This window comes from Zalophus californianus, chromosome 11 (assembly GCF_009762305.2).
Source record: "Zalophus californianus isolate mZalCal1 chromosome 11, mZalCal1.pri.v2, whole genome shotgun sequence".
NCBI lineage: Eukaryota > Metazoa > Chordata > Mammalia > Carnivora > Otariidae > Zalophus > Zalophus californianus.
Window position 1 is genome coordinate 55,209,525 of NC_045605.1, and position 13,144 is coordinate 55,222,668.

Sequence of the window (13,144 nt, forward strand, 5' to 3'; positions counted from 1 at the left end):
TTTCCCGGCTCCCCATCCGGGCGAGACACTGCAGCAGGAGGGCCCTCCGCTTTCCCAGCCACCTGGGGGCTCAGGATGACCAGCCACCGCCCCGTCCCCTGCAGACAGGGCGGGTCTGAGCCTGCTCGCCGCGGCTCCAACCGTGACCAGACACTGACCTTGGGCCGCTTCCACCTGACTGTGGGGCCTGGGGTGCCCTTATAGTACAGCGAGTCATCGGTGGCTGGGAAGTTGGGGTCCTCGAAGAGCACCTTCCTGCGCAGACAGGACCGCTTCAGGGCAGAGTAGTGCTGGTCCTCGTAGGGCTTCACACACGAGAACATGGTGGCGGCTGCCCCAGCAGGGGAGGCCGAGACAAGGCAGCAGACAGCGAGGTGGGGACGTGGGTGGCTCCTGAGGTCCCTGGGATGACAGGAAGGGGAGAAGATCATCACTTACTGAGGAGACTGGAGGACCTGCCGCCCGCCGAGTCAGGGGAGCCTGGGGTGCCCCCCTCCCTGCAGCCCTGTGAGGCGGGCACCCTCATCTGCGTCGCACGGGCCAGGAGCCGAGGCTCAGAGGCAGGGACAGACACAGCTGCCACACGCACGCAGGGACAGGAACCGACTGCCCTGACGCCTCGTCCTGAATGCTCCCATGTCTGATGCTTGGAGGTGATGCCAGCCTGCAGGCCAACAGGCCCAGGGCTCCCCGCAAGGCGCTCAGGGCTCCCGGGCCGCACCCGCCTGCTCCTTCCTTTGTCGCCAGCGCCCCCCCCCCCCCCCCCCGCCCCCAGACCTCCTAGAGCCGAGTCAGACTCCTGGCCCACTCAGCAGCTCCCTGGCTGGTGCCACACGCACGGGACAGCAGGGGCACTGCCTCCAAGCTCCCCTCCTCCGGACCCTCCCCACTTATCTAGAGGCCTGTTTCTGCCCCGTGGGGAGGGTGCCCCCTCTGGCCATCGTTCACATTCACTCCCCAGGCCCGCCCTCCCGCACTGCCTTCTTCCAGTTGCTTCTGGAATAAACATCTCGTGGCTCCTTAATCCTAGTGACCTAACCTCCCCTGAGGCCCCCCCATCCCTCACTCCATGGCCTCCCGATCTCCTACGCCAGACTCTCCCTGAAGCCTTCCCAGACTTCACCAAGACTCACTCCTGAACAGTCTCATCCAGCGCCCCCAAGGAGCGGTGGCACTGGTTGACCCTCTCCCCATCCCTGCCCTCCCTCCCCACCTCCCTCCCGGGCCGGGCCCTGCACGGAGCAGCGTTCTGCTCACCTCCCCTGCCCGATGACTCCCATCTCCCTGTATTATAGATCCTGGACCCCTCTTCTGGGCCCCCAACCTGCCCACCCCGATGAGGGCCCAGGCACCCACAGGCACCAATCCCAAACTGAACTCCTCATCTCCCTCCACACCCCCGTCCCAGGAGACGGGACCATAGGCACCCATTAGACCAGAAGCCCCAGGAGCAGGGTCTGCTTGCTTGGTTCCCTGTGTACATGTGGCCCCTACACAGAGCCCGACACAGAAGGAGGCTGTTTCCGTCAGCAGCCTCCCTGCAGTCCCCTCGGGCTCGGAGCCGAGTGCTCACCAAACACAAGGGACATGGCGTGGACATGGCCAGGGAAAGCCTTGGGAGGAGGGCGCACACAGCAGCCGGCCTGACACATGAGACGCCCTGACTCGTGCTCAGACAGCCGGGCATCTGACCGACAGCCCCCGTATCTCAGACTCCAACTGGGCCGCTGGCAGAGCTCCACACCCCCTGGGTCTGCGTCCCGGGGCCTGCCCAGGGCAGCAACACTGCAACCCCGCCGGGCTACAGGCCCTGGCTTCCCAGCCCCGCTGAGGGAAACGAAGGCAAGGTAGGCTGGCTCCTGGGGTGAACACAAGTTTGACAGCAAGTCTGATGTGGATGCCAGTCCCAGCTGCACCTCTCACCTGCTGTGTGGCCTTGAATAAGTCACTCAGCCTCTCTGAGTCCCCATTTTCCCAGCTCCGCAATGGGCACAACGTTGCTTTACTAACTGGAAGATGCCGTGACGATTAACCAAAGGCTGAGAGCACTGCTTAGCAGGCCAGAAGGAGGAGCACAAGAAGAGGAGACAAGCCCCCTCTCACTACCGAGAGAAGCTCCACCCCTCGGGCACCTGCCACGTGCGCACCAGGGGGCAAGAGCGTCGTGTGCAGCATTTTGCAAACAGTGCTGGGCAAGTCTTTCATTGCTCCCATTTTTCAGAAAAGAAAACTGAGGCTCAGTGAAGGGAGGAGCCTTGCCCACGTCCCATGGCAGAGTCTGGACTTGAACCCACATCCCTCGGTGCCTCCACCTTGGCCCAGTGACACTGTGGCGCAGAGAAAGGGCTAAGGCCACCCACCACGCCTGAGCCAGCCTCACGGGAAGGGAAAGAAGAGGGATTCGAAAGGGAAGGGAGAAGCAGGAAGGGCAGGAGGTGAGATGGACGGTGAGTGTGGAATCCGGACAGACGGCAGGAAGAGCAGAGGGGACACACGACAGCTGCACCTTCTGCCCCACATCCACACTGGGCCTGCTCCCGCTGCTGTGTGACCTCAGGCCAACCACTTAACCTCTCTGGCAGGAAGGCCCAGAACCCTGCCCCCTCCCACCCAGCCTCCCAGCCTTGGAGGCCTGAGGGAAAGAGAAGAGGGGAGCCTACAGAGCCAGCCCCCGGGGCTTCCGGCACGGGGCCAGCCAGGAGAGTCATTAGCATCACAGTTTCCGGGAGGGCCTGCTCAGGAAGCAATTAAGGCTGCAAGAATTAGATCAAAGAAGCTGAGAGCAGGATCCCAGAAATCAGCTCTAGCAATTCCATGTTCAGAGCCCAGAGGGCCCAGGGAGGGGGAACAAGCTGGTGGAGGTTGCAGAGCCAGGCCAGTGGAGAATGAGGGTTCTGGTGACCCCAGGCCACACCACGGTGAACGCTCCCCGGAGGAGGACAGAAGGGGTGTGGGGGCATAGAGGAAAGCTTGGCTGGGCCCAGGCCAGGAGAACGGGGGCCAGGCCTGGCTGAAGGTCTGCCCCAGCTCGGCCATTGCTCCAGCCACACCCCTGTCAGCGAGGCTGCCCCTGGCCTGCTGACACCAGGTTCTTCTGGCCCCAGCCTTTGTACACATGGCACCTCATGGTGACTGTCCTCCCACACCTTCCGAGGGCCCCAAGATCACCTCCCACTCCCTCTACTGGGTCAACCACCCCATGGGGGTCACAGAGTCAAGAGCCTCTGAGCTTTGCCCTCTCCCTGTAGCTGCAGGCATCACCACGGAAGGCCGTGAATCAAGCCGGAGTCAGGAGAGCCATCTTCCAAATCCGGGGGCTCTTCCCTCTGGGCCTGAGCTGGGAGCAGGGCGCTTCCCCTTTCTGAGCATCTTCACACTGTGTGCGAGCCAGCGTTAAGGGGAAAGTCGGAGCTTCCCGGCTGCCCGCCCTCTTCCCTCCGCCCCTGCCCAGCTCACCCCACCCCTATCATTCATTCTCCACACCAAGTTCCAAACCTAAGAGCCCCAGCAGTTCCCTAAAAGCGGCGTACGCAGGGCCTCCGTACACACTTTTCCTTCTGCACATGCATTCCCTGTCACCTTTTGCAGCTCAGCCCAAGGGCCTCCCCCCTGCCCCCTCCCCTCCGCAATTCTGGAACCCCTGTGACGACACCCATTACATCATTACATCGTACCCCACAGGACTTGTCCATCCCCCCAGCCCAGCCTAGGCCCCTGCAGGGCAGGGCCCGCCCCGGCTCCTCCTCAGGGTCCAACACTGGGGGGTGGACGAAGTAAATCTGTATTCAAAGAGCTGACAGGGCAAAGCAGGAACCCCTTCCTGGGTGGGTAAAACAGGCTCCAAGAGTGGCAGGGACCCCCAAAGGGGTCAGCACCAGCGCTGGGGGCTCCTGAAGGCAGGGCCTGCCCCTTCCCGCTGGGCCAGGCCTCCAGGCCTCTCGCTCTCCCCCTCCCTCCCCCCCCACTGGCTGGGTGCCAGCCAGCGTCCACACCCCTGCCGTCCTCGTGGGTATCACGGCCGCCCCGGTTCTCTCCGCAGCAGCCAGCCCCTCTCCAGCTCTTAACGGAGTGCTGGCTTTAGTTCCCAATGTCCTCCTACGCTGTGTGACCCTGGACAGGCCCCATCCCCTCTCTGGCCTGCGTGGTCCTTGTCTGGAAGGAAAGCTAACGGGCCAGGGTCTCTGGGAGGATCAAAGGAGACACCACCGCACAGAATGCACTGTGCTCCTGATGGGGGTCACTGCTGGCATCTGGGGTACACCTACCACGTTCCCACACCCCTGCCAGGAGGGCAACGACAATTCAGGGTCCCCGTCCCCAAGGAACCTCATGGTCTAGTGTGGCCAAAAGATACAAGGCAGCACGGAACACATCATTCAGAGATTCCACCAAGAGGGATGCAAGGCCTGGCCCCAGAAGCTGGCCATTCTTTAGCAAAAGACAAAGGCCATTCCAGAAAGAGGGAACAGCTCGAGCCAAGTCTCAGTGGCAGGGAAGTGCAAGGTAATCCAGACCGAGCCTGGCCCGGTAGGGCCGGCAGACTAAGCATGGGGCTGCTGACTGGGCGCAGAACAAGGGCCTGAGAGTGCTCACCAGGGAGCTCAGAGCAACCAGCTTTCTGGCAGGTCAGTCGGACTTGAGCTCCAGCCCTGACTGCACCACCTAGCACTGGGAGTCCTCGGGTAAGTCGTGAACCCCTCTGAGCAGCTGTCAGCCCTACCTGGTTATAGCTTCTCAGGTGACAGGGAAAGAAAGTGGCGTCTGCCCGGGGCCCGCCCTGCAAGACCCTCTGTCCTCACCTTGGAAATGGTGTGGACCCACCTCCAGGAACCTAGTCCGATGTTCCCTGGGCCTGAGGGAGGTGGTGTGGACCACCGGGCTGTGCACGGGGTGGGCTAAGGGCTCATCCTGCAGCAGGTCACACTGAGCCAACAGCAGGAGGGAGCTGACAGCACTAGGCCTTCCCTGGATGCTACAGCCACCACAGCCAAGGAGACACAGGAGGCAGAGTTTTCGTTCCATTCTATAGATGAGAACATTGAGGAAAGTGCCCCAAATCTGCAGCCTATTGGCTGGATCCCAAGCTTCCAGACTCCCTCTCACCCCGGGGCTTCCCAAAGCAGGGCCCGGATTAATGCCGTGAGCACTTGAGGGGGTACTCTGACGTGGCAGGAAAGCCGTCAGGAGGAAAGCTGTTGCCCGTGCAGGGCTCTCTGCAGGACTCTCTCTGAGGGGGAGCTCGGTTCGGTCTAGCGGGCCTTTAATTCCTCATGGCCCTGGCCCACCTGCTTGACACTGGAGGATCAGGCCCCACCAGACACCAGCGCGCCTGGCGGACAGTCAATGGCCTTTTCTGCTGTTTTTACTTTACTACCAGCAGCCTTGTACTTGTGCAAAGTAGTAATGACTTTCCATTTAGTAGATGCACAGTTTCCTTTAAGAAACATTAAGAAAAAAGAAAGCTGACTTAAAGAAAACTATGAAGTTCACAGAAGTGTGGGTGGAGCCTGGTGGTACCCGGAGCCCTGGAGGGCAGGGTGCAGCGGAGGAAGGAGGAGGGGTGGGGGGGCACACTATAGGTAACAAGACCCATCATAAAGCTCTAATAATTTAGACAGTGTGGTACTGGCACAGAGGAGACAAACAGACCAATGGAACAGAATAGAACAGAAGAGAAAGTCCAGAAAGAGGCCACAAGTAGGACACCTGGTTTATGGCAAGGGCGACACCACAGTGCGCTGGGCAAAGGATGGTCTTTTCAATGAATGGTGCTGGGTCGACTGGTTTACCCAGATGGAAAGAGATTCATCTTGACCCCTACCTCCCACTATACACAAAAAACAGTTCCACACAGATTGCAAATCTAACCAAGAGGATAAACAATAAAGCTTTTGGAACAAAACATGAGAAAAAGAGCATGTCCAAATAGCCAATAAAGAAGAAAAAACCCTCAAGTCGTCAAAGAAATGCAAATTAAAAGCACCACGCGAGGGGTGCCTAGCTGGCTCAGCTGGCAGAGCATGGGACTCTTAATCTCAGGGTCATGCGTTCAAGCCCCACAGGGGCATGGAGGCTACTTAAAAAAATAATAAAATAAAACCCTGAGAAGATACTGCTACACCCTCACCAGAATGGCTACAGTGAAAACCACACACACACACACACACACACACACACACACACACACACACACACACACACACACACACACACACACACACACTCTCCCTCTCTCCCTCTCTCCCTCTCTCCCTCTCTCTCTCTCTCTCTCTCTCTCTCTCCCCTACGTGTACCGCCCTTCGACACTGGTGGTGGAAGTATGCATTGGTAAAACCCCTCTGCACAACCATTTGACCATACGTATTAAAGCTGAACAAAACGCAGGGCGCCTGGGTGGCTCAGTCGTTAAGCGTCTGCCTTTGGCTCAGGTCATGATCCCAGAATCCTGGGATCGAGCCCCGCATCGGGCGCCCTGCTCAGCGGGAAGTCTGCTTCTCCCTCTCTCACTCCCCCTGCTTGTGTTCCCTCTCTTGCTGTGTCTCTCTCTGTCAAATAAATAAATAAAATCTTAAAAAAAAAAAAGCTGAACAAAATGCATCGTTCAGCAATTCTACTCCTAAGTATATACTGAACAGAAACACGTGCGCATAGTCACTTAAAAACATGTACAAGAATGTTTATCACAGTAGTGTTTGTCATACCTGAAAATCAGAAAAAGCCCCAATGTCCATCAACAGAAGACAGGATAAATTCGGTGTCGCGATGGAATAGTAGCCTGCAACGAAAATGAGCGAACCACTGCGCACTCAGCGCCACGGGTGGAGCGCACCTGCATAACCATCAGCAAGCGAAGAACTCTGCCGCCCCACTTACAGCAAACTGAAAAGCCGGCATAACCCATCCGTGCTGAATACAAGGCAGGACAGCGGCTAGCTTCGGGGGCAGTGACGGCCAGGGCCCGCGGCGCCTTCTGGGGACCTGAGAACATGGCTTCTGGATCTGGGTGGAGGCTGCCAGGCTGTGCTCACTGGGCTGGGCGCCTGTGACTTATGCGCTGTTCCTCAGGGCAGTTATGCTTTCAAAAATGTTCAACAAAAAAGCCAGCGCAATGGCCCTGGGAAGAAGGGCTAGCTGAATCTAGTGAGCCCCATCCTGCCAGTTCTGGGCCCCTGTCAAGCCGGACGCTCCGTTTCTGGAGGGTCTTGCCTGGCACCCAGGGTGGACAACTAGGGTGGGGGGCAGGGAGGGAGTCCCGGTCCTGGCCTGGCCTTGGGGCACACAGGCTGTGTGACCTTCTGTGGGCCTCCTCCTCCTTCTTCCAGAACATGGTGGTTTTGACACCAGGAGCGCTCCAACCCAAAAGAGGGTCCCACAAGTTGAGGGTGGTACCCTCCACATCCCAACCGGGCACACACCTCCAGAGTTTCCTCTCTGAGAAGGGGGTGCCAGCCAGGAACCCCAGGAGATGTTCTTGACCGCAGGGGCAGGCATGGTGCTCAGGGCAAGGTGCTGGGCTGACCCAGAGCGGCAGTGGGGGTGGGGAGCCCAACATGGGTCCTGGAACACTGGCCAGGGACCGGTGTTCCTTCTGAGGTGACAGAGAAGTGAGAAGGGTGCTGAGCAGGTGAGGGACTTGAGACCCCTCTGGCTACTACACGGAGAATGCACTAGCAAAGTATAAGGCTAGAGCAGAAAAACCAGAAGGCAGGCCACAGGACTTGAAATGACAAGACTCACGTGTAAATGGAGAGAAGGCAGGTTCTAGAGCTGTGGGACAGGGAGACAACTCTCCTTGGTGAGCAGCCGGTTGTGGGAGTGAAAGGGAGGTACACAGGAAGGCCGGCTGGGGGTCCCTCCTGTGAGCTACGATTCCCCACATGCCACAGTGGGTGCCCATCGTGCAGTGCGGACCCGGCACAGTGGGCTTCATCCAGTGCCAGCCGAAGAAGCCAGGGATGCCCCACACCCACAGCCCAGCAACCAAACCCCCCCATCCCCCCTCCTTGACCTCCCACTACACCCCACGCCAAGCAACAGGGCCCCCCCTCCCCTTCGCCACATGGTCAAGGACTAGCCGCACAGCTGCATCTCATAATTCAGGGGACACAGACAATGCCAACGTGCAGATCTGTGCCGACAGCCCCGTTCTGGGCTGGCCCTGAGCTGACAAGGAGAGTCAGAGCCTCCCGGCTGTCTCAGGGGAGGCACAGACAGACATGACACAGACCATGAACGGAGCCAGACGCTCAGCAGTCAGCACTCCCAGGAAGAAGGCATGTTGCAGGTTGATTTACAAGGACAAGAACAGTGGTATCTCTTCAAGATGACACCAGAGCAGGGCTTGAAGGCCAGGCCAGACCCGCAGGGGGAGTGCAGGCAGGGCCCACTCCAGGCGGAGGGATGCAGGAGAGGGCGGCAAGGCCCGGGTATGGAGCGGGCTGGGGGTAGGGGGGACGCCAGGCTGCCGGGCTTGGGCTCTTACTGATGCCACAGGGCGGCCAAGGAGGGGTGGAGGGGTGAGGCTAAGGGGCGGCTGCTGAGGAAAGGGGCTGAGGCCACGGCCCAGGCGGGGACAGGCCAGATGCCTGGGAGGGCCCCGGAAAGGGAGGGCCCCAGAGTTTGGCGACTGCCTGCTTCTCTGCGTGGTTTTGGCTCTGTCAATGTATGCCTCCCCTTTTCTCCCACGGCCCACCCCCATTCTCCTCTTGCCCAACCCCCCAGCTACCATATCACTAGCCAACTCCAGGCCTATCTCTGTGCCACCGTGGGTGGTTTTTGGCCTCCTGCATGTACTGGGTGCTGAGGAAAGCATGGCAGGCTGGGGAGGGAAAGTGCGTGAGGAGGGAGAGCTGGGCCTCCCTCACGATCCGGTTCACACTCCAGGTCACGCTCTGGGCTCCAGCAGGCAGAGCCAGGCGGCCGGGCCCAGTGAGTCACTCCAGCCAACGCCAGGCAGCCTGGCACCAGGGCCGGGAAATCCTGCCTTTCCTCTCCACTCCCCTCCCCATAACGTTCCTGTGTCCAAAACAGTCTCTACCCAGCTGCAGTGATCTTCTGGAACACATACACCCAAGCACGCCGCCCAATGCTTGCAGCTGTGGAGGGCCTGGCGAGCAGGGCCAGGCACGTTTGGGGCACAGGGCCTCTCTCTGGTCCTGGGGTGCTGATAAACCCCCAGCAGTGCATGTGAGGGAAAAGCCAGCTTTGGGCTGGCTAGCTGTGTGGTCCTGGCTGAGTCCCAAGGCCTCTGCCCCCCAGCTGTTCCTCACTGGGCCTTGGGTCCCTCCACAGGGTGTCATGAGGAGGCCGGGAATCTCAGCAAGCAGGCATACCTGGGAGAGGAAACTCCAAAAGGGGCATTCTAGCCTGGGCTCTGCTGGGCCGAGGGCGGGGACAGCAAGAAGCTGGGACTGAGGAAGAAGCCACACTCATGCAGGCAGGGGCTTCCCCGGGCAGGGGATGGGCTCCAGGCAGGGCAAGCAGAGAGCTCACCTGGTATGGGCACTGAAGGTCATGCACCCTGAGAAACCCAGGGCAGCTGGCCGCCCTACCTTGGAGCTCCAGGCCCTGAACTACATGCTGCAGAAAAGGTGCTGGATGGAGGGGCAGATGCAGCTGAGTGCCCCAGGCCAGGGGCTGTTTCCTATCCTACGGGGGTGGGGGTGTGATACTCGGAGCGCAGCTCACTCCCCACAGGAAAACAGCCTGACAAAATGAGACTCAATCAGGTTACTGAAGCCACCTCGGCTCCACTATGCTGTGTGACCCCAGGCAAGCAAGACCCTGTCCTCTCTGGCCTACAGGTTCTCCCTGTTGAGTGGTCGGGGAAAGGGACACTTCTTGCTTTTTTCAATCTGCTGGATTTGTCACCGGGACAGCCTCTTTTCCTGCTTCCTGAATAGCAAGTCTGCTTCTAGCACCACATGCCTCCAAGATTCAAGCTGGAAACCTGCCGAGCCGATATCCATTTCTTAGACAGGGAAACTGATGCTTGTTTCCTCGCTCAAGCTCCTGCACAAGTTCAGAAATGAGCTACTATTTCATTGCAGATGAGGTCGAGGGACCAGGGAAGAGATGCATTTGGGACCGAGCCAGGGGCCTGTGTCAGCTCAGAGCTCTGCCCTGCCTGACCCTCCATCCCTCTCTCAAGCAATGACAGTGACCACCCGCTCATCAGCCCCTGGGAGTTCCACTCAGTGGGCGTTCCCGCCCCAACCTTCCCCCACACCTGCCCTGTGCCTGGTCAAGGGGCAGCCGGGTCAGGCGGGGCTCTGCCGGGAGGTCAGCCCGGTGGAGGAGAGACACAGGCCCCCGGTACCGAGTTGAGAGATCTGCTCTAAAAGGGCAGGGGTCCATTCAGACGGCAGAAAAGGCTCGTGGAGGAGAAGGCATCTAAGCAGGATCTCGAGTGGGGGGCCGTGATTTCAAGAGGTGGAAATGGAAGGTTAGGAGGAGCATGGAACACTCTGGGAGGAAGAAACCATTTAGGCAAGGCTGGAGGGCGGGGAGCAGGGGAGAGGAAGGGAAGAGGGGGCTAGCAGAGAAACATTGCCGTAGCCAAGTTCCAACAGTCCGGAAAGCCCGGCTGAGTCCCCGGGAGCGTGCGGCGGTATGAGCCGGGCTCCCGCATGGCTCTCAGCGGGGCGGGATGGCGAGAAGGCCAGGACACAGGCAGCCGCTGAGAGAGACGCAGGACCCGTAGGGCCATGGCCTTGGCTGTGGGGAGCATATGGAGACCCACACTGAGGCAGGGTGTGCAGCACGCAGGCCAGGGGCTCTCTGGCAGGGGTTCTCCTTGGGGCAGTGGGAGGCCCATGCCGCCTTCTAGGACCGGCAGCCGTATCTCTGGGCGGAAGTAGCTGGCGGCACCCACAGCATCAGTGCACGGCTCTGCCCCGGGTCATGTTCCCACCATGGCAGCCTCAAACGCCCGGGGCCGAGGACGGATCAGAGCCTTCAAACGCCCCATCCGCAACCTCATCCTTAGCTTCAGGTGAGGAGACAGTTACCCTGTGTGCCTCAGAGTTCTCGTCTGTACAACGAAGGTCTTCTGCTCTCCTGGCCCAGCTCCCACACACCTCTGCTCCAGGCAGGGCTTAGCCTCACTGGCCTTACCATACTCATCTGCAAAACGGGGCTCCCACCAGGCCCCAACCCTCATAGGATGATGGTGGGGATCAGGTGACCCTGCACAGCACTGGGTTTGTTGAATGAATGTCTGCAAAGAGCTGTGCACCACTCTGAAAGGCCTAACCTACTGTCAGGTGCAGGACAGGGTCTGGTCACTGGGGCAACCCGTGGGGACAGGCCAGCAATTCCCCTCTTCCAAATAGCCCTGAGCTCTGGCTACCATGGTCTCAGGCTGGGCTCTAAAGCCAAAGGTGCAGCTGCCCCAGACTCTGCCCACAAAAGCTCCTGGGCTGTGGAGGGGGGAGGGGCGACACTGAGGGGGACCGCATGGGGAAAGCCAGTGGCCATGGGCTCCCGGGAGGGGGATCTCTCAGAATGGCCGGCAATAACAGTGCAGTAGGTCCATGTGGCAGGCTGACTAATGTCCCCACCCCCCAAGATCAATGCCCTAACCGTGGGAACCTGAGACTATTACCTTATAGGGCAAAAGAGACTTGGCAGATGTAAGGGTCTCGAGTTGTGGAGATTATCCTGGATTATCCAGGCGGGCCCTAAATGTGATCACAGGTGTCCTTGTACAAGGGAGGCAGAGGGAGATGTGACCCCAGAAGAGGACCAGGCAAGAGGACAACGCAAGCGAGAGACCGGGGCCATGCGGGGGTCCCAGGAATGCCAGCAGCCACCAGAAACTGGAAGAGACAAGGAGCAGTCTCCCATGGAGCCTTGGGAAGGAACCGGCCTGCCCACACCCTTTTAGTCCCAGGAGACTCAATTCAGACTGCTGACCTCCAAAACTCTAAGAGAATAAACTGGTGTTGTTTCAAGCCATTAAGTTTACGTTCCCTGCTACCGCAGCAAGAGGAAACAAATCCTAAGCCTGGAGAAGGCCGTGGGTAGGCATGTGTGTGGCCTCACACCTCTCTCTTGCTCAAGGCAGTGAGTGCACGAGCAAGCAAGGATGAAGTTATTACGTCCTGAATTGCTTCAACATAAAACAAAGTCACCCCAAACTTCGGTGTCTTAGTTCCCGCTGTGGGTCACAAACCACTGGGGGCCCACCTCACCGTGAATGGCACAAGTCACCCAGTGGCAGGCCAGCTCTCTGCCTTTTGTCCCCCAGGACACAAGGCCCCGTGGCCAGCCCCTCAGCACAGCCCATGAGGGATGGTGTGCTGAGTACCAATACATGGGCTTCGTCTGCTCTGGCCGCTAGCCCCTTCTCCCACAAGACCACATGCCCCGCTGTGGCAGAAAACCACAGGCCACCGCAGCCTCAGCCACTGGCACCCTCATACCCCAGAGCCCCGCGAAAGCTGGGGCCCCTAGCAGGTAGAATGGGGAGCAGTAACTCAGGCCACGACAGCAAGCAAATGCTCACATTCCATTAGCTTCCTGTGTCGGAGCCTGAGGGCTGCCTTCCTACATCCTGGATTAAAACCCCAAAAGGACTTAGCCCATTTTGCCTTTAGTAAGCAGGGAAAAGCAGGGCCTGAGGCCAAGGGAAGTCGGCAGCCTGGCCCAGCCTGGCCTAACTGAATGAAATCCCAGGGTGTCACCATCAACCCAGGGAGGAGAAGCTACAAAACCAGGGAGGCCCTGAAGCCGAGGCAAGAACTGTTTTGAGCAGCAAGGGCGAGGCACGGAGGGGCAGAAGAGCTCCCTGGGGACTTGAGGGCTGGAGCGAAGGGGCCCTAAAGGCACTCAGAACACTTGAGGATATGCGGGCAGGGGGAGGGAGGTGAGAAGACCAGCTGAGGTCCGGCTGACTCCCCTTCTGGATGGACAGACTCCCCATCTGTCTGTGCAGGCCCCAAGCCAGCTGCGGAGCTGGGGAGCAGGGGAGCTGCTTGGGGCAGGGAGTTGCAGACCTGCCTTCTGCAGCTGGGGTAGCTCAAGGCCCTCTGCCAAGCTTTTTGTATGACCCTTCAGGGATAGGAGGCTCTGGGAGGCCCAGGGACCTGGTTGGGCAGATAGACAGCAAGACCACCCACTCAGGGCTTCGGAGCCACTCACA

General features: G+C 59.5%; 1 protein-coding gene across 1 annotated transcript in view; it reads right to left on the reverse strand.

Moving 5' to 3' along the window:
* Nucleotides 1-13,144, reverse strand: part of CAPN5 (calpain 5) — a 48,250-nt gene that overhangs the window by 32,275 nt on the left and 2,831 nt on the right. The window contains 1 exon segment of the mRNA XM_027580923.2: nt 159-402. Within this exon segment, the coding sequence (XP_027436724.2) occupies nt 159-323 (165 nt within the window). The 5' untranslated portion in view covers nt 324-402.